The sequence below is a fragment of the Henckelia pumila genome, unplaced genomic scaffold (assembly GCF_033568475.1).
Source record: "Henckelia pumila isolate YLH828 unplaced genomic scaffold, ASM3356847v2 CTG_525:::fragment_3, whole genome shotgun sequence".
Classification (NCBI taxonomy): domain Eukaryota; kingdom Viridiplantae; phylum Streptophyta; class Magnoliopsida; order Lamiales; family Gesneriaceae; genus Henckelia; species Henckelia pumila.
The window spans coordinates 3,377,210-3,398,234 of NW_027331857.1; the positions used below are offsets into that span (position 1 = coordinate 3,377,210).

Below are 21,025 nucleotides of genomic sequence, written 5' to 3' on the forward strand. Positions count from 1 at the left end.
CTCTTGAAAATCACCGTGGTTTCTAGATGAACGAACTTTCTACTCATTTGTAGCATAATCGTTCGGAACTTTCCCAGATATTTAATTTTTTTTACAAAAGCATTGATTTATCAAACTTCACCAATGCTCAAAAAAAAAAAAAATCAAACTTCACCAAAACAGTTTTTGTATTGAAGGCTAGGATGCCTTATATTGGTAAAAGCAAAAAACTTCTATAATAAGTTAATAACCATATAAGAATATCCTGGAACCAAAATCAAACACCATGAATAATGCTGTGTAGCAACTTTCTCATTCGCTGCTTGTAAACACCTCTTGCACTAATCGATAGAACAACTCGATCGTTGTTCAATGCCACTTCAAGAAAAGCAATCCCTCATATTTGAGAATCGATAACCTCCGCAACTGAACTTTTGTAATTCGCTATAAGGTCCCTGAAAGAAAAGCGAACACGCACGCACACACAAAGACTAGTAAGACATCACACCTTTGATCAAATCTAACTTCGTCTCAGCATATATACTTGGATGCATGGAGAAACAAGCACATGTAATATGGATTTTACTTTTGTTGAGCCATATCGGTTTAAGTACGAACCTTCTTTGAGCTAACAAGCTTCTGGTTTCCTCCACTTTGTGCTTTTGTCCTTCAACCGTCTGCCAACCATCCCCGGGAAGGAAAACCAGCATAAACAATGATCCGATGATTGTCATGCCATATATTAGCTCAATAACTATGCAATTCAAACACGAGATTTTTTCCCATAAGTGGGAAGTGAGATGAGCTGTCTCAAATCAAGCTCGATAAAACCAAGGTTTTTTCAAATTCAAACTCGAACTCCACTTCATCTATTCATGAGCTCCCTTGCACAAAATTACTTAATTTTTAAATGTTCATTATATTGCAGTAATATAGATTGTTATCAAAATGTTATTTTCTATAAAATTCTCGAAAAAAGTTAACCAACCCAAGTTCATGAGCTAAACTCACGACCTGAGCTCGTGAGCATGTTCATAAAAAACTTTTACAGAGTTATGGCGGAGCCCATGATCTCACAAGATCGTTTTTTGCAGTCAAGTTCGATTCTTTTACCCTGTCGGCCGCTAGAGAGACGAGTTGAGTTGATCAAAGGGCTTTTGTGTTGAAAGAAAATGGAACATAAAATCTCAACCAAGACTTGCCTTGTTCTTCTTCCTCTCACCCAGAACCAAAATGATCCAAAATAAGTGTATAATAAAAAAACTAAGATCATGCCACCTCCTTAAGAAAAATTGAATGTATAAGAATAATCTTTCAGTTTCATCCCTTTGTTTTAAAGCAAGCAAAAGAACCCAATTAAGCAAAGAGCATAACAGCATGATCTACCGTGGATTTTGCCTTAATTGTTCCACCGATGGAGTTCAACAGCTGCTGGCACTTCTCAAACTGCGTGTTCAATTCAGCAACCTTCCATGAAAACAATTTAAACTCAGTTTCTTAAATATAAATCAAAGAAAACTTCGGTAATAATAAGATCAAAAAACAGAGACTTGCTAACCAACGCATCCGTGTGCTGGTCCCTCGTACCATTTTCTGTTACTTCAGCTAAATTCTCCAATAACTATAGATACATAAAACAAAAAAAATCCAAATCACAGCCCCAAATCAAAATTTTCAAATCAGCCTTTGATTTCAAGAAAGGGGAATTACGTGGAGGATATTGAAGTGAGAAGCCAGAGACTGGTTCTGCTGCTGCGGCGGCGGCGGCGGCGGCTGCTGCTGTTGTTGGAAACGGGGCTGCTGCTGGGTGAACTGCTGTTGAAATTGTTGCTGTTGCTGGATAAATAGATGATCTTGATTTGAGGGAGTATTTGGGTTACTATGAGTCTGTATGTTGGGGACCATTGCCCAGTTCATTCCTCCGCCGTAGTGCTCCATTCTCACTCTTTCAGTTTCTTTCTGCAAAATTCCAGCGTCGGAGAAGAACGAAGACATCGAGTCCGAAACGACACCGTATCTTGAATTTAGTTTGGGCCTGAATTTGGGTCTCCGCATTAATAGGGCCATCTGAATTTTTGTTGTCAGGCCCATCTAATTTTCATTATCCCCGTGTCCAAGTATTTTGACGATGGGCCTTGCTAATAGCGCCGCCAGCCCAATCTCTCAAAACCCTAGCTTTCTGCCCACTGCCTCTCCATAAATACAAGCTAAATCTTGCAGATGAATGTAAATCGTCTTCACTTTCTTCGCCGCGCGACGCATTGTTCATGCACGCACTCGATTATTCACCTCCATTGAAGTTAGTTATTGTTTTTTCTTTGTGTAATTGGGCGATGATGATCAATTGTGATAAGGTCTCGTTCGTCGTAATGGCATCTCGATGCCTTGCCGACCATCCTGATATATCACCACCCATAAACTGAGTCCATTCTGGTTTTCAAAAAAAAATTTTGTTGCGTGCAGTGTTTGATGTGTTTTGGCCGGTGATTACGTGTTTTTGTTCCGATTAAGTGTGTATATATTTGTTATATATAGCATATGTGGACTACCATTCTAACCCAGCTCTATGAGGCCACCGCTTTATTGAATTCTCGGATGAATTTTGTTTTTTTTTTGGTGTGCTTCGTTTAGATTTGGATTTGGTTTTTTCACTTTCTCAGATTTTGAATTTTTGACAAGGGTTTCAAGTGATGATCTGAAGCATAGTTCACATGATTCATCAGTGATTAAAAATGTTTTTAGTCTTTCGCTCCTATCTGATGATTCCCATCATGATTGTATCCATTTTTTTATATCGGAATTTCTTCAAAAATTAGTTTTTGAAATGGAATCTTGAACCATGGTTCGTCGATTTTGTTACTTTGAAATTTTTTTGATGAACGTTAGCCTATGATTATAAATTTATTAAAGACAAGCATATGTCTGAACTTTATGTGGACTGCCTAATCTTCTCAATGAGGCTAATGTTTTTTGATTTCTTGTACAGATCGATCCCTTCTGTACTTGAAATTTTGTATTTTTCTGGCTTCTGCCTATCTTCACTTATAAAAGAAGAACCTTTTCACTCTTCTCTATGAAACTTGATGTTATATCTTGATTTCTTGGGGGCTAAGATGACTCGTGCTTTTGTTTATTCTGACACCTCTTGTATGAGATGAGTCTTGCAAAAGTCTCTTCTTTGAGCACATGAAGCAACTTTCTGAGCCCCCGCTGTGTTTTTTTACCAAATTAAAGTCTTGTTTAGATTTTTTTCCATTTTTCTTTCAACACTATGGAGTGTTAATGCATTGAGTGGAATTTCAGGCAACCCCCTTCTTATGTGAATTATAGGAAGGGAGGTGTTTATCTGCTCGTAGAACAAATTACTTTTGCTCTTCAGACTTGCTGATTTGTTTCTTGAAGCTGGTCTAGTAAGCCCAAGAACACTATTTGATTTGATTTGATTTGATTTGTACAATTCCTTCCACTGCCACAATCGGCAAGCTTCTCTATCTGGTTGGCAGTACAAATATTCAGTTACTCGTCAACTCGTTCCCTTGAAGCTAAACCAATCGTGTTGCTCTTTCTTACTACACTTTCTTTGTCAGTTTACTGTTTGGAAATAACTGGAGGGGCAGCTACATATTATATATATTCTTATGTATAACACAAACAATGAGAAAAACTCAGCAAATTTCTTTTTCCATGATTTCTTTTTCGAAATGGAAAGAAACATCTATGATGAACAACTCTACAGACCTGTGATGATTGTGGATATGATCACAGTGTTTATGAACATCTAAGGGACTGAGATGTTTCATTTCTAAAATCTTATTTGTTTTTTGTATAAACTTTTGTTTCTAAAATCGTTTTGTTTTTTGTTTTTTGTTTTGATCTTTTGTTAGATTTTCAAGTGATTTTGTTATCGTGCTTTACTTCTGATGAAACATCATGTTGTTGCACTTGTTTATTTGCAGGGTGTTACATCATCTCGGGTGAAGCTAAAACTCGTTCCTCTCGCTATCCGGTGCATTAGTTTTATAATGCATTTGGACGTTGGGGAACTACATGCTTTTTGTTTAAATTCCAAATTTGAATTATTTTCTAAAAATGATATTTTTAGGGCGGTTCCAATTAATAGGACAAAAGTTATCGAATTATCCTTTTACGAAATAGGATGTAATCTGTTTGTGTCGTGAAAATGGTTTGGACTTCGGTTTTATCATGGTCGTACTTTTGTAATGGAATTGACAAATTAGAAATCCAAATATTCAAATTGACTTCTGAATAATTGCAAATTGTTGTCATATGTTAAATTTAAATTAAATGTTTTGATTAAAACTAATTCTCTAAACTCCCATTGGTTTGTCAAATGGTATTAATTTGATATACAATTCGAAAAATGAAAGTCATCAATCTTTGGCACGCCGAGAATCGTTATTACGTTGACGTAAATTTTTTAAATTCAAAATATAAAACTCATTTGAGCAATGTTCTAAAATTATTTAGACGCTGGTTAGTTGTTTTTTAGAAGTGATTAATTTATAGATTATAAAAAAATTAAGAAAAGTTAAAAGTTGGTAGTGTTTGAAAATAAATGTGAAAATCTAAAAATCAAAGTTTGATAGTGTTTAATAAATAAGTTATTAGAGTAATTTTAATAATGATTTTTTTATTAAAATCATTTTTGGAAAATCATAATTATTTCATGATTAATTATTGGATTTTAATTAAGTTAAGTATATGCTAAAACATAATGTAACACACGAAAATTTTTATACGTAAATTTGCATGCATAATTAGAGAAATTTAATTATTTAAATTTTATAAATTCGGGTTAAAAGATATTTATGTGTAATTATGTGATTTATATGCATGTTTTAATTTATTTTAGTATTTAACCCGCAATATTAGAATTTTTAGATTTTTGAGAATTTTATTGATACGGGACCGTGGATGGACGAGATATCAATATTTTAGCCAAAAATATTTTATGAGTTTTATGAACCTTAAAATAATATTTTAAGATATTTTGTCAAGAAAATTTTAGTATTTATTTATATATTTATTTAAGGGTTAATTTTTAGTCAAAATTAGTTCATGGATTGACTTTTATTGAATTTTAAAAATAGCCCACTTTAATATTTCAGGATTTATACTTTTATATCATATTAATATGTATTTTTAAGGGTTTAAAATTTGTGTATTTTATGCTATATTATGCATCTGATTAAATTATATTATCTATTAACCTAATCTACCCAAAATAATCCAAAAATCCCTCCCTACCCCACGCCTAAAAACCCCATCAGCTGCCTTCACCCCCTGGCACCATCCTTCTCACGTTTCCAAGCAACTGTAGCAGCCTCCATAGCTAAGCTTCAAAGCTTTTCATAGGGTTTTCGCCGGTTCGTCGTCCCGTAGCCCGAATACGCAATAGTTTTCGTTAAATAAAATCAAAGGCATGTTTATTTCCTTCGTTTGGACACCATATAAGCTATGTATGCATTATTGACAGATTTTTATTGTTTGATATTGAGGTTCACGATTAATATGCAAGAACTTGATGGTATTCATGGTTTGATTCATGTGTTGGTTGTTTTCATGGTTCATACTCACGTTTTTATGGTTATGGGCGTGCATGGCTGCTGGTTAGGGGTCTTAGGGGTTCCTTTGGGTCCCTATGGTCGAGTAGGGTGGTCGGTTTGGGGTTGGATGGGTCTAAACCGAAGCCCTTTATTTCTGATGCACAACTCGCCCAGGTTTAGAGTTATGAGGAAGAAGACTTCGTTCTCCTTCCTCAGGCCACTATTTTGGGTGAGGTTTGAAGGGTTTGAACCCTATAGATGTTGGATAGGATTAGAAAGTGGTTTCACAGTCATTGGTGGTCGGATCATGGAGAACGATCGAAAGTCTCGGTGTTGCTCAGGTATGCGCGCGAGTCCAGGATAGGCCGAATTGCAGAGGTTCGTTCTCCTTTGTTAGGACATGGTTTTTGCTGGTTTTTAGCTTGTTGGAAACGTCTTTGAGTGTACTACGTTTGGACGATGGTTTCACGGCCAACGGTTGCCGGAGCAGGCGGCATGAACGAATCTCGTGGAACTGCTCAAGCTGTTGGCCGAGAAAGGGGTAGGGGGAGGAGTTTTGGGCTGGGCTGCTTTTTTTGGGCTGGGCCGGGCTGGGGCAGTCCGGGTCGGGTCTGGAGAGTTATGGGTCGGGTCAGTAGGGTCCGGGTCCGGGCTAGGTGGGCCGGGCTCGGGTATTTTAATTTCTAAGCAATTAATGAGCTTATTGTTTTTTTGGGCCAAGTAATTAATTAAAAATTATTTGGGCTTTCAAATAATTTTATTTGGGCCTTAAATAATTTATTTAAGTTAGCCCAATGATTTTTTTATGGGTTTGGGAGCCCATGGGAATCTTTGGGCCAGTTATTTGATTTTTGGGCCAGTCTAGAGTTTTATTGGGTTTAATTAAGTTATTGAGCTTAAATATTTTATTTAGGCCCAGTTAAGTTTAATTAAGTTATTTGTGCTAAAATATGATTTTTGGGCTTAGCTTAAGTTAATGGGCTTAAATGTTTTTATTTAGGCCCATTTATGATTAATGAGATTTAATTAAGAATTTATTTCTATTAGGCTTTTATTTAAGTTTAATGGGCTTAGAGTGAGTGATCAGCAGTCTGGATCAACCCATGAAAATTATTAAGTCTGAAATATATATTTAATTTATTTTATGCATGAAAGTATTTTAAGTATAAGACTATTTATTATGAAAATCAATTAAATATATATTAAGGACATATTTTCAGTGCATACATTCATGAAAATTTACCTGTTATGATTATAATCAAGTGTTGAGCAGCAAAATATTTTTTATGATGGGAATTGATGTAGTGTGACATAAGGATGATTATCCATCATATAATTTATGAGGTAGTTTACTACCATAGGAGGTGATTTATCACCGCCACGTACGTTGGTTCAGGAGACTGATCAGTCGGCACAGTTAAGGTCACACTTACGGATAGGACCATAGACTGTTTCAAAGAAATATCATGCTCAACTATGTTATGTATGACGAAGAAAAGATTATAATTATGTTTAAGATTATGATTCAGCATTTATGTTATGAAAATGTTTCCATGCATGTTCATGTATCATGTATATGTATTAGTATGGTTATTTGATGCATTATTTTAACCCTTGTTATAAAGGATTAGACATGTTGAGCCCCTAGGCTCACTACGCTTATATGGTGCATGTGAGTCTGATGATGCATATTTAGCTCCTACCGGTGGTGATGATGTATGAGCTCACGGAACAGTGGCCCCGTGACCGATGTTGATGTTTTAAGTATCATGTACAGAAACATTTATTTTTATTATGTTGAGTTTTTAAGCAAGTTACATTTTATTTATTATTTCCGCTTATGGGAGTTTTTCACTGGTATACTTATTATATTATTTAATGCATGAAACCTTTTTAAGTTGCTAGTTGTTTATTATTATTTGGGGTATTTTATTTAATAAGATATATTTTTCTTGCATGTTTATACATATGTGTATGGGCATATATGTATAGTATTATTTTTAATATTTTTTTAAAAAAAAATTCCGCATTTAGTAGTAGTAGGTGTTTCACATAATTTAGGTTTAAAAAACTCATAAAAATGATTTTTTTAAGCTATCAATCACTTTTTTTTAGTGATTGCAATTATTCTAGATGCTGTCCAAACGGATTCTTTGGATTAAGTAGAAATTCAAGTGTAAACTGACATCATAAAATTTATTATGCGTTTTATAAAATCAAACCCCATATGTCCATACGAGTCGATTTTTTCCCCTTTGTTCGAAAGATAGAGCAATTGAAAAATGAAGGATGGACATGAAGTTTGGTGTTAGGACAAGTCAACAAATAGTACTACTTTCGTTTCAATTATATAGTTGACGTTTTTTTTTTTTTGTTTCGTATATATAGGACTACATATTTAGGACAAAGGAAGTATTTCTTATTCCGTTAATTTAGGTCTATAAAAGTTATATATATGTGGCTGTCTAAGGCCGTTTAGGTGGCTGCCTAGACCCAATTTTAGAAAACTGCATTGTAGTCTTTAGATTAGATTTAGCCCGGCATGTTCAGAAGAGAATACTGATTACTGCACTTGTGTATCTTGCCTTAAGAAATTAAAAAAAAAATGAAAAAAGCTAATTGTTTATTATCTTCACTCTTTGATCGCACTTTTTCGGCAGCTAATAAAATAATATTACGCGGTATTACAAAATTTGGGAGTAAAAGCATATTTCACCTTTTTTTTTTCGAGCTAAAAGATGTTTCGCATTTCGATATTTACATAACGTGCACCGATTACATAACGTTCCAAAAAAACAGAAACACAAAAACATAAAACGTGCACCGATTGAAATAAATAACGTTCGACGATACATGTGAATAGCAGCTTATTTGAAATTAGAGATATTTGTTGAAATATCGTACTAATACCAGATTAATCGAAAAGGGTTGATTGGATAAATTTAAGTTAGTTTATTTATTTGGTGATAAAATCAGCTGTTTATTGCAATTTTGGGTTATTAAGACAAACACCAACTTCCTTCACCACAAAAAAAAGAGAAAAAGAAACAAACCAAATTTGCCAGGCATTGCTAACAATGTCAATGAATGGTATTATCCAAGAATATGAATTGAATGATCTGTTACAGTACAAATAACAGTTAAAGACATGAATGAATACAAATTCAAATCCAAAAACTTCAAAATTGAGATCGCTAACGGGAAAAATATTGAAGAAAAATTTGCTGAGTACTCTTTTCCTCCAGCTTTCAGCATCTTTGCCTCAATGAGTTAACAGCTGAAGCCCCGCTTCTAAATCATCTAAGGTGATCGTAAGTAAAGATTCTGCGTCTATACAATCAAACCCGAGCCTCATATCCAAATTCTCTCGGGCGTTGACCAGCATTGGACTAACCAAACCTCCGTTCATCTCCCTACGCTGCTTCTCGGTTGTTTCTCGTTCTATAAGTTCTGCAATAGCCTCTACACTACATGAAGGATGCAACTTAAATCCGTACAACAAGCTTTCTTCATCTTGAGTAGACATTTTGAGATGAAGAATTCTAGCAAGATCTTCAGAGCTAAAATCATCGAAATGGAAAAATTTCGTCACCCTTCTGCAAAAGCCTTCATTTGAGTTAATAACTCTGTTCATTGGTTCACTATACCCGGCAAAGATTACCACCACTTTGCCACTGTCCATGACAGACATGATCTCCTCCAAGGCTTCTATTCCATAATCTTTGTCGTCTGATTTCTGCATGGGTATCAGGCGGTATGCTTCATCGACAAATAAAATTCCCCCTTCTGCTTCTTGAATCTGTGATATGCATACATAACTCGAAAGTTAAAGGCAACTGAAAAAATTGCTGCATAAATATGCGGCAGAGAATAAATAATAATTCGAAAAGTTTAAAAAGAAAGGCCTCACCTTTCTTCTTGTTTTTGGCCCTGTGTGACCAACGAATTCTCCAACCAAATCTGTTCTCTGCACTTCAGTCACCTTATCAGTAGGAAGTATGCCCACCATGTGAAGCAATTTTCCGAGGACGCGAGCTACCATAGTCTTACCTATAAGCAATTAACAAAAAAATACGTGAGGTATGAATTATGGGAGTCGAATGAAATTAACCCAAAATTAAACTATTGTGCATAAATTTTCTAGAAAATCGAACTTCAGTACTTCACCCCTCCAAAATTTATAGATGGCTACAGATCCTCTGCAGGAATATTTATTTAATAACTAGCAACAGTGAACGTGAATATTCGAAATACTGCAAGAAATAAATGAAGAACCTGTTCCGGGGTTTCCAAGGAAGGCCATGTGAGGTGGTCTTCTAGCACCAGCTTTTAGGCCTAGTGCACGACGCCTCTCATCCAATAGCATCCCCTTTGCCCACTTCCGAAGTTGTAACTTAAGTGCCTGTAAACCCACTATATTTGATAATTCACTCTCGAGTGCATCCATCTTGGCTTTTGTTTCACTGCATGCTTCGATGGCTCTTCGTTTTCGCTGCTCTTCAAGATGTTGTAATAGTAGTTTCCGCAAAATCTCATTATCAGGGCCTTGTGAAAGATGGTTTAAAGGAGTCATGCCCTCCTGCACTTCAGATGGTTTATAATGAACATCAACAACTAAGAGAATTTTAAAGTCCAAGTAATTGGATAATTAAGTTATTTTCATAAAGAAACGTACATTGTCTTCAGCACTGCAATCAGCATTATACTCCAGCAACGTCTTGACAGTTGAGCAGTCTTCTGCTCGAATTGAGTGCCAAACAGCAAGGTGCAATGGACTCATCCCATTCTGCATAAAAGATTCCCCGAATAAATAAGATTGGATAATGTCTGTGGAACTGAACATTTGCCATTACACAAAAAACTAAAAATAGCAATGATATTGCAGCTCAAATAGTTTAAACCATTGAACAGCTAGCGCCACATGTTAATTGTTGAGCCACATGGACTGAGCATGGCTGGGAGCAATTGTCGCTCCCTAACAACATCAACAAGTTATGCGTTGAATATAAACTTAACAGCTAATGACTCACATTTGCTTTGGCCTCGACAACTGCACCATGAGCAAGAAGCAGCTTTGCAGCTTCATTACACCCATTCTTAGCTGCCATATGCAATGGAGTTTCTCCATACTGTCAAAGGTCAAATGATCGATTTTCAAAAAATATGACTCGTCGTCCATCAGAAGAGTAAAATCAGAAACATTTATTGTTTAACAAATATCACTCGCCAACATACCATGTTCTTGGCCTCCATTTCCACCTTCTCGGTTCCTTGCCAGCCAAGAAGAAATTGTACTACCTCTATGCCATTGTAACCAGCAGCAACATGAAGGGGGGTTTGCGTCATCTGTACAACAAGAGGATGGAAATAGACCCTAATGAAGGGATTAACTTATGATGAACACTTTTTTATCACACAATGTAGCATTACATCAGTGGCTCGTGAAATTAATCCAATAAATTAGACTAACATAATTTGGTGGGAACGATAAAATGGTGGTTTATTGCCGCCAGGCATGTTTCTGCAAGCAGAACGAACTTTCTATGAAGATGAACACAACTATTTAGGTGTATTATGCTAGCTCAAAAAATATCACAGTCAGTAAAATTATCTTAATATATGCAAGAAACAAGATTTGTCTTCATGTAAAAAACCCAATCCAATCCAAGGCAGACAATTTCACCATATTACAAGTACGCTCATCCATTCCAGTAAAATGTCATTTTGAGCTCATGGATATTTACAGAACCAAAAGACATGGTGAATCATAACATCTACCCGACCCTCGGAAGACATTTACTGCCCAAAACACTTCACCAAACATCAACGCCACATATACTTCAGCAGAATCTTTGCCTTCAAAATTAGAACAACGTCTTTAATTAAACTTTAGCTCCAAAAGACGAATCACCATCATACAAATACTGGACTAAATATAAGAAAAATTTTAGCCATTTTGATCCACTCAACCAAGTAACCGCCTACCTTGTCGAGAATTTTGACTCAAAACTTGGGCCAGCACGACCCCAAATCGAAGTTAATCTTACGAAACATGACAAAAAAACAGAAGCAAAGCCAAAGACAACAAATCAACAACATTGATCGAAACCGAAAATGCTCCAAAAATAAAAATGAAATCTTTCTTCTTGCAACATCGTAACGACACCTCAAATCAATACCCAAAAAACAACAGAGTCATTTCTCAATTCTCTCAGCAAAAGTAAGCACCAAGACACCCAACAGATGCAAGACCATGCTCAACACAGATGGAGGGGAAAAAAAAGAAGAGGAAAAGGGAGAGTGCGGTGATATCTTACGACAGCATTCCGATCATTGAGCAGAGCAGGGTTGTCGCGAAGCAACCTCTGGAAGGCGCTGAGATCTCCAGATTGCGCACAGGCATGGATTGTGATCGGTTTCGAAAACCTCGCCCGTTGATCCTTCACCTTCTGCATCACTAGATTCCCGTCTACAGTTAACCTCCACACACAACACACGAGAGAGAGAGAGAGAGAGAGAGAGAGAGGAAATGGTGAATGTGAGAGATTCTGGGGAGGAGAGAAATTCGTGGGGATTTGTCTCTGTCATATCAAAGCATTGGCAAAAAGAGTCAGCTATGGTCAGCATTCGTCCGCGTGTGAACAGAGGAAAGAGTTGCTGCCAAAACAACACGTTTTCAATTTGAAACACACGATTTCTTCTTTGATGAAACATTTGACATTTACCACTTTAAAAATATTGATCGGAACAAAGTAATTGCTCAAATCTTGTGTATAAACTTTTCTGCACAAAAAATTGTTATGAGAATTTTTTCCCCTTAATTTTGCGAGAATTCTATTCGATTTTATCTATGAAAAAGTATTATTTTTTATTTCAAAAATATTATTTTTTGTTATTGTAGATATGAGTCAGCTTGATTCATCTAACGAATTAAATCCGTAAAACGATTACATAGACCTACTTTCTTTCCGTTGATTTTTGTTCATTATAATCACATTATTTTGAGAAAATTATCTAAATCTTTATATATACTAGCAAAAAATACGCGATGCACGTTGACAATAATTAAATATAATATAAATTAAAAACATATATAGTTAAAAATTCAATCTCTAAAATTAAATTATTAGAAAATGATAATATAATAATCATAACACATATAGAACGATATGAATTAAACAAAATTTTAAAAAATATTTATCAATCCAGACACCATACATAAAAAAATAAAAAATAAGAAATTAACAATCTAGATAGATATAATGACAACTAATTATCAGATTAATATGTATCAAAATATAATATTATCAAAGAAGTTGGACATATAACATTAAGTTAAATTATCTACGGTCTTGTTAATTTGTTTGATGCATTTATATGGAAGAGATAAATAATTATTTTTAATTTTTCATAATTATTGATTCTTAATGTTATTTAGGTAGAAACTATTGGATATTGGATTATTTTTTTAATTTAATTTAATTTGTAATATACCATGATAATTTAATACTTGGTTTATTAACAATAAATTAGAAAATTAATAAAAAAAATTGACCAAGTATTCAGATTTTTTTTCCTGATTTCCAAATTGTATAATTTTAGATCATGCTTATAGAATATATTAGGCGGTATTCTTTTAATTAACTACAATCATGATGTCATTGATTTTACGAACTCCATTTAATAAATTAAAAATTAAATGATCAAAATAACTTTCATTTTAATTTTTTTTTAAAAAAACAATTGATTCCCTAATATTTTTTTCAAAACACATGCATTGTGTGTGTCATGATTCGTCGGTATTATATATATATATGTATGTATGTATGGATAGACAATACTAAAGGTATGTTCACAATTGATAATTTTTCGGCTGATTAAAAAAATCAACGACGCTATCTATTCTATGACAAAAGAAATGCTAGGGTCTAATTGTATATAAATTAATAAGATTATTATGAAATTGTTGAAAAATAAGAAGATGGCACTAATGAGTGAAAAAGGAGTAAGAGCAAGACATTTCCACGAATAATTTTTAATATAACGTTCGTCCCTAAATTGGAAGTTTTGATTTATGATGGTGTAATGGAATCATCAGTTGTTCAATTAATATATACAAATTAGAATTTAAGTGAAAGGGGAAAAATAGCTAAAATTAATCTTCTATAAATCTTTTTTTTATTGTTAAAAATATAAATTTTAATCTACGTGATGCTTTTGAATTTGTATACGAAGGGGTTAATTTATATACTTATCCTTGTAAAACAATTAAGTTAGAACAATTATATCACTTAAATTAATATGATATACTAAATCATAAAATGAAAAAAAATAGACCATTGAAATGATGTAAGTTTTATTGTTTATTATTATTTTTTCATTTTATCAATAGTTAATTAATTATCCATTAAAACACTATAATTTTAAATTAAAAGTGAGCATATGCACGTAATTTTAAAAAACGGGTAATTTTTTATTTTATTATTAATTAATTAATTATCCATTGGAGAAATTATTGATTATTAGGTAAAGTAGATAATTTTTAAGTTCTTTTGATTTCAATTCATATCCATTACTCGATTATTTAACTATTATAAGTTACATTGATTTTAAGTTTGTAATGCCTTTGAATTTGTATAGAGAAAAAAGATAAATCCTCTTCTTGATGAGATTTTCAATTTGAATCGAAGTAATATTTTAATAAATTTTATTAATAATTTTGTTAACATATTGGACTATATGTTTATTGGGATTCAACTCACACGAAAAATAATTATGAACATAGATTGCATAATTATGTATAATTGAAATGATCGAATATTCGAATCAGAAAATAATATTTTATTAAATATTATTAAGTTATTTATTGGGTTATTTCACCATCCATGAATAAACTCGATAAATTATTAAAAATAATTATAATGTAATTAAAAAAACTCCTACCGAAATACACAAGAAAATCACATAGTCAATGAGAATATAACATAACAACAAAAATTAAAAAGCTAATTGTAACCTTAACCTGAAATAAACATATGATACTAATAGGCCATATGCCAACTCATTTCTCCGCTAAAAAAAAAAACTAATTTTTTGATCAATAAATAGTAAAAGACCGTTACAAAAAGATGCCTAAAAAACTAAAATTCGGTGGACTTTGTTTCCTTGTAACATAGGATCATACTCCATCCGTTCTATATATAATGTATTTTTTGGATTTCCACACAGATTAAGAAAAATGTATTGAGAAAGTAAATTTTATATAAATTTTCTATTTTATCCCTATTTAATGTATTAAAAAATGATTGCACAATTTTCAAAGTGTAGTTAATAGGGGTATATTAGTAAATAAGTGTAAAAAAATATTAATAAATATGGTATATGACTATATATTTGGGACAAATAAAAAAGGAAACATGGACAATATAATTGGGAGGGAGTATTAATTTATTAACCCCAAAACTTTCTAACTTCTGTTATTTTTAGTGTTCGATGATAACTATGCTCCGATGACAGCTAATTATCCATATGATGTTTAATATTTTAAAAAAACAAATTAACAAAAGCCAAAATAATTATTATAAGTTATATACTTTGTTTTGAAAGGATTATAACTTATAAACTTAATCGAATTCGATTGTTAATTATCATTTTCATTTTATCAAGAGTTAATTATTCATTGATGACATAAGCAACAAAAAAATTTATAAACTCTTTTGGATTTAGTATTTTTAAGACAACTAATTAATAACAATGATAAGTTGAAGAAAATGTGGTAAGTAGACAGAAGACTAATTTTGTCAATACATAATTAAAAAATAATACCCTCTATCCACACTTTTATATCAACAATTTTATAGGTGTGTGTGTGTGCATATATATATATATATATATATTATATCATATCAAATTATATTCTAAAGTGTAAAATTATAGCATTTCAAATTGCTATGTAGGTTTGGGGAAGTTTGCCCATATCAGATTTGAATAATCCAAAATTATGATGAAAATATAATAATAGATGTAAAATCTGTTTAAAAAATATATATATATTTCGATAAATATCCAATCTCAAATGTAAATAGATCTCGATTAAAAAAAATAATATATAATGATAAATATGAAATATCCACTTCTCTTTGCTACATATCTTCCACACGACCCAAAATCCAGACAAGCAATTCCAAAGATTCATGAATAGGATCATGTTCTCGAGTTATGGAATAGATTGCCAGCATGGAAGTGGAGCAGCTAGCGTAATGAAGTTAGAAATTTATGCCCATCACGCAAAAACCTTTCACTCCAAAACAAACAAACAAATAAACTTTTCAAAAAGAAAGAAAAGGAAACAAACAAAAAATGGCCACGTTAGTACGTTTTATGGCAAGTTGAGATGAGGTTTAGGCTGTGGCGTGTGTGGCCATCACACTTCTTTTTCACTCCATTACCTACCTTTAGACCAAATCTTTGCCAGTGAGAAAGATATTTTGGTATTTCCAAAAGAAATATGAGAATTTTGATGTAGCAAAATCCCAATATATAGGAGCACTTTTTGTTCAGTTTTATGAACCCAAACATCCTTAATTTCTCAGAAAACTTTGCGGGATAAAAAAGCAGGATACACGGATAGAGTGAGGCTTGTTATCCATAAATGGCTGTGGTGGCAAAGATGTACCTTCCACCCCTAGATTGCCACCTCCAGAGTGGCCAACCACCGCCGACACGGCTGCCTTTCCGCCGTGGTTGTCCCGTGTGGGACCAAGTTTGTGTAAAGGGCAGGGGAAGGATTTGGGTCATGCCGTGCAGGTCTTTCAGGTCTGAAAATGGATTTGGGGTGAAAGAGAAGTATGAGAAAAGTGAAGAAAGTTTGGGAAAATTGCAGGAGAGTAATAGTTTTGGGTCGAGAAAGAGTGTGAACAAATGGGTGGATGCGATTAGGAATGCTGTCTGGAGTGTTTCCAAGCCTAGTTTGCTGTCAAAAAACAGGTTTAGAGAAGAATTGGTCAAGTTGGAGGAGTTGTTGTTTTCTGTAAGTTCATTCTTTTTTAGAATTCTGTGTAATTTTATATGGAAAAATATTAATTTAAGTTATTAGACAGCAAGATTAAATTTTTCTCATACTAGAGCTCTATACTTGGAGGAGAGAATACGGCAATTTGTTCTTGAAATCAACAGATTCATAAGTTGGGCATTTCTTGATTTATGTTCATTTGTCATTACCATTAAAGCTATGAAGTTATGTGGTTGAGCCAACATATAGTAAAGCTCTTATAACTTCCCTTCTTTCTTGTAGTCATCTATTCACATCGGAAGATATATAGTGACCATGTTAAGCACTGGGGTCATACTGCTGACCGGATTCCAGTTGTCAGGTTAGCTTTTGCATTTTATGTGCATTGATATGACACACTGCAAAATTAGTTGTATTGAAGTGATTGATTTTGAATTTGGTTTCTTGAAAATTTTGTGTAGGTGGAGATGATCAAATGAATGCATTGATATGGTATAGTTGGTTAGGAGGAATTGTGATTGGGACTATGATTGGTTCCAATATGGTGTTGGAGGAAGTTAGCCGTTGTGGTCCACGCAATGTTGTCATCACTGGAAGGTATGATTGTAATATAATGTATGCATATGATCTGGTTTTCCTTGCTTTACGAAGTTTTAAGTTCTTATCCTGTTGCATAATTAACATTTGGCCACCCCAATGTTATTGTTGAAATTTCATTATGTGCTTGAATTAAATCCATACTAAATAGTACAATGAGTTTCACGATCATACATTGTGGTGCCTGGTGACACTCATTGATGATGTAGGGAGCTTACATGAAGTTCAAGGGTTCATAATATCATGCCCATATCTTGCATTGCATGCTCCAATTTAGTTAACCATGTTACTGCCAGATTTAATTATCATAAATTTTGTTGATGATACAGTACACGAGGGCTAGGAAAAGCTTTGGCTCGTGAGTTTTTACTTTCTGGTGACAGGGTTGTCATTACTTCACGCAGGTGAGTTTTAAATTAATATTGTGTGAACTAAGTATGTTTGTTTCTCGCTCCAGCATTACATTTTATTTATCTTTGGTTCTTCTGGAGGCAGCCCTGAATCTGTCAATGAGACCATCAAAGAACTAGCAGAGAGTTTAAATCAAGTCATGATTGCCTCCGGTTTATCATCGAGAAAACATTTACGACATGCAAAAGTAGTGGGAATCCCATGCGATGTCTCTAACCCCGAAGATGTTAAAAAGTTGGCAAATTTTGCTGTCAATGAACTTGGTTATGTTGATATCTGGGTAAGCAAATTTATAAGTTCTTTATTGTTTTCGGTTCACCTCTATTCTGTATCTGGTCTTTGAGCTAATACAGGAATAACCCGCACTCAAGCTATCATCATAGGATTTGGTTTTATGAATTTTGTGACTTTCCGAGCATTAAAAGGCCATTATAGTGCTAAGTACCCATCAGTTGTTAAATTTTGGTTGGTGCTTGCTTTTTCTTTGACAGGTGAATAATGCTGGGACAAACAAGGGTTTCAGGCCACTACTGCAGTTCAGTGATGATGACATTCAACAGGTTTGCCTTTGCCTTCTAATGAAATGAACTGAACTTTTTGGGCTACAAATGGAATAGGTAGCCTGGGAAACTAGTTTGTAGGATCATTACGTCTATGTTGCCGCCAATGACATTGAAAATATTCCACAAAATTTTGACAGATTGTTTCTACAAACTTGGTTGGATCAATACTCTGCACTCGTGAAGCCATGCAGATCATGAGCACTCAGAGAAATGGTGGTCATGTGTTCAATATGGACGGTGCAGGGTCAGGGGGATCAAGTACCCCACTAACAGCTGTGTAAGTTCGGCATTTGGTTGGTGCTTTATTTTAATCCGAAATGATAACATCAATTCTCGCAATGAGAGATCTATCTAGTTTAGAAAGTTAATATCTATTTTCTAACGAAAAATTATTTTCATTTCATGAGAATCCAGTTATGGATCAACAAAATGTGGTCTTAGGCAGCTTCAGTCCTCGCTTCTAAAGGAGTCGAGAAGATCAAAAGTTGGAGTTCACACAGCCTCACCAGGCATGGTCCTCACAGATCTGCTATTAAGGTAAATTCAGTGCTCTATGCCAGACACCAAATTGCAAAGTGGCGAGTCCAACGGGGGTGGTGGTGGAAGATCTCGTTTCTAAGGAAAACATTTTGAAAATTTATGCTGTTCAGTCCTCCCCTTTCTTGTCTTGCTCCTCACTTCTTGAAAATTTTCATCCGCCCCTCGTGGCAAATGTCCTCTAGCTTACAAGCGAGTGACATGGGATGTGTAGAATTCATGTTGGTGGTAGCACCACTTTGAACGACTGAAAATCCTTTGTAGCTTTCAACTTTCTTCAAATATGTGTGAAGAAATGGTCTTGTTTAATCTTATACGAGTCTTCTATCTTACGAGTCAGTGATATGGGATGTGTGGAATTCTTGTGTAAGTGGTGACACAATTTTGAACGACCAAAAAATCCCTTGTGTTTTTCAACTTTCTTCCAAATATGTGCAAAGAAATGGTTTTGTTAAATCTTATGTGTTCCGGGCATTGTAAATTGTTTGATTTGTTATATCTGGAGAAGCAGTGTTGGAGATAACAATCATCTCTCTTAAGTTGGAAAATAAATTTTTTTCCCCTCGTCTCTGTCAAGAAAAGCTAATTCTCGTATTTATGGCAGTGGTTCGAGTATTCAGAACAAGCAGATGTTTAACATCATCTGCGAGCTTCCCGAGACAGTTGCTAGAACTTTAGTTCCACGAATGCGTGTCGTAAAAGGAAGTGGCAAAGCCATTAACTATTTGACTCCTCCAAGAATATTACTTGCTCTGGTCACAGCCTGGCTGAGACGTGGCCGTTGGTTCGATGATCAGGTGACCAATGTTTCTTCATGGCCTAGATGAATAGAAACTATGGTGCATTGTTTCGTATTTCATCCTCATACGTGCTTGTTTTGTATATTTAGTGTTGGAAAAGTATTCCCTAATGAATGCTTGCTTATTTCAGGGACGAGCTCTCTATGCTGCAGAAGCAGATAGACTTCGTAACTGGGCCGAGAGTCGTGCCCGTTTTTCTTTCACCGACGCCATGGAGATGTACACAGAAAACACTTGGGTTTCCGTTGTTTCACTCTCAGTGGTTTGCGCATTCATAATTTTATCAAGTACAAGTAGCACATTTCCTGGAACCTGATTGCTAGGACAAACATTTCTGCTGGCCGTATTCTGGGAGAAGAGATCTCTACAACTGGAATTCTGAATAGAGTCTTTTCCTCAAAGTTGAAAGCCGATAGGCAGAAGCAACAGAAACAAAACTAGTCACTAGATATTCTCAATTTGCATATAAATATGTGTTCCAATGCTTAGTTGCGTCGTCCATCAGATGGTTCGACGATTCTTGTCAAGACGCTTAACCTATTTATTGTTTGAGGAACACAATTCATTCAAAGGAAGATATAATGCCAATGGCATTGAAATGAATGATGCATATTACATGTTGATAGCATGAATTTATTTATTTATTTCTTTTTATCTTATTTTTTGAATCGAGCCATTTAGTAGTCGTTCGAAATCTGTTTTTAAAGGTTGACATATTCCAAATCATAATGTGCATGTATTGGACCATTGGTACGTCATTTTATTCTAACACCAACCAATTTCTTTCTTCTTCTTTTTTTTTTTAAGAATGACAAAGCTAACATTTAACATTAACATTTATTTATTATTTTTTTAAACATGTAAATATCTCACTTTCAATTGTGAATTTTCATTTGTACCATTCATCTCTAAGCATGTGCCAGCTCTGGGCGAGCAGTTTTGGAAGCGACCTCGACTGAATCAATTACGGTTGGATGTGGATACAGGTTGTGATGTTTCTATAAAGTTTAGTGTCGGGGCTGTGATTTAAGATCCTCTGGGATCAATTCTAGGTGGCAAGACACAGATTTTTCTGAACTTGGGCTCGGTTAAACGAGCTGAACTGGTAGCGATAAGATTTGGCATGGACTTTTGTGTGAAGCAGCGTTTCTCTAATGTGAGCATTTTTTTTCGATTTTTTTTTTTTCGATTCTCTTCAAGCGGTTCAAGCAGTAACCTACCCGAGAGATGAGCTGGATCCAGCTGGAGTATAGAGTCGGAAATTCAGTTGATGCTAAATGATCATCATGCCTTCCTATCCATTCATCATATTAAGAGAAAGGCTAACGGAGTTGCTAACCTTTTAGCCCGCAAAGCTCTAACTCTGTCGTCTAATTTCGAATGGTTATCGGGGGATTTTCCTCCTCGGCTGTTGTGTATTATAAGACAAGACTTATTGTCTTCTTCGTAATGAAGGTTTAGTTTTCTCTTTAAAAAAAAATTCAGCCTCAATTTCCAAAATGATTTTTCTTTTTCTAAAACATTAGATATTGATAATAGACTTCTACTCTCTCAAAAATA

General features: G+C 34.3%; 3 protein-coding genes and 6 non-coding genes across 9 annotated transcripts; 7 read left to right on the forward strand and 2 right to left on the reverse strand.

The window, feature by feature from the left end:
- Nucleotides 1-149: 149 nt before the first annotated feature.
- Nucleotides 150-2,134, reverse strand: LOC140873331 (uncharacterized). The gene is made up of 5 exons (XM_073276428.1): nt 1,690-2,134; nt 1,538-1,600; nt 1,366-1,446; nt 598-656; nt 150-434 (listed from the first exon to the last, which is right to left on the reverse strand). The coding sequence occupies exons 1-5, from the start codon at nt 2,068-2,070 to the stop codon at nt 377-379; spliced, it is 642 nt and encodes a 213-aa protein (XP_073132529.1). The 5' UTR covers nt 2,071-2,134; the 3' UTR covers nt 150-376.
- A 173-nt stretch (nt 2,135-2,307) lies between these two features.
- Nucleotides 2,308-2,406, forward strand: LOC140873384 (small nucleolar RNA Z43). Its single transcript, XR_012148017.1, has one exon. It is a non-coding gene; the product is annotated as a small nucleolar RNA Z43 (small nucleolar RNA).
- Nucleotides 2,407-2,657: 251 nt separating this feature from the next.
- On the forward strand, nt 2,658-2,747 carry LOC140873383 (small nucleolar RNA snR60/Z15/Z230/Z193/J17). The gene has a single exon (XR_012148016.1). It is a non-coding gene; the product is annotated as a small nucleolar RNA snR60/Z15/Z230/Z193/J17 (small nucleolar RNA).
- Nucleotides 2,748-3,085: 338 nt separating this feature from the next.
- LOC140873386 (small nucleolar RNA snoR1) lies at nt 3,086-3,185 on the forward strand. The gene has a single exon (XR_012148018.1). It is a non-coding gene; the product is annotated as a small nucleolar RNA snoR1 (small nucleolar RNA).
- Nucleotides 3,186-3,280: 95 nt separating this feature from the next.
- Nucleotides 3,281-3,406, forward strand: LOC140873387 (small nucleolar RNA snoR77). The gene has a single exon (XR_012148019.1). It is a non-coding gene; the product is annotated as a small nucleolar RNA snoR77 (small nucleolar RNA).
- A 283-nt stretch (nt 3,407-3,689) lies between these two features.
- LOC140873377 (small nucleolar RNA SNORD25) lies at nt 3,690-3,775 on the forward strand. Its single transcript, XR_012148010.1, has one exon. It is a non-coding gene; the product is annotated as a small nucleolar RNA SNORD25 (small nucleolar RNA).
- Nucleotides 3,776-3,885: 110 nt separating this feature from the next.
- LOC140873388 (small nucleolar RNA snoR136) lies at nt 3,886-4,030 on the forward strand. The gene has a single exon (XR_012148020.1). It is a non-coding gene; the product is annotated as a small nucleolar RNA snoR136 (small nucleolar RNA).
- Nucleotides 4,031-8,618: 4,588 nt separating this feature from the next.
- Nucleotides 8,619-12,118, reverse strand: LOC140873068 (uncharacterized). The gene is made up of 7 exons (XM_073276053.1): nt 11,864-12,118; nt 10,782-10,892; nt 10,577-10,675; nt 10,222-10,332; nt 9,822-10,125; nt 9,457-9,596; nt 8,619-9,345 (listed from the first exon to the last, which is right to left on the reverse strand). Exons 1-7 carry the CDS (start codon nt 11,999-12,001, stop codon nt 8,809-8,811), a joined length of 1,440 nt encoding a protein of 479 aa, XP_073132154.1. The 5' UTR covers nt 12,002-12,118; the 3' UTR covers nt 8,619-8,808.
- A 3,861-nt stretch (nt 12,119-15,979) lies between these two features.
- On the forward strand, nt 15,980-20,086 carry LOC140873061 (probable chlorophyll(ide) b reductase NYC1, chloroplastic). Its single transcript, XM_073276045.1, has 10 exons — nt 15,980-16,575; nt 16,840-16,918; nt 17,019-17,154; nt 17,484-17,558; nt 17,650-17,845; nt 18,057-18,125; nt 18,266-18,405; nt 18,543-18,665; nt 19,270-19,462; nt 19,596-20,086. Exons 1-10 carry the CDS (start codon nt 16,198-16,200, stop codon nt 19,779-19,781), a joined length of 1,575 nt encoding a protein of 524 aa, XP_073132146.1. The 5' UTR covers nt 15,980-16,197; the 3' UTR covers nt 19,782-20,086.
- The last annotated feature ends 939 nt before the right edge of the window (nt 20,087-21,025 follow it).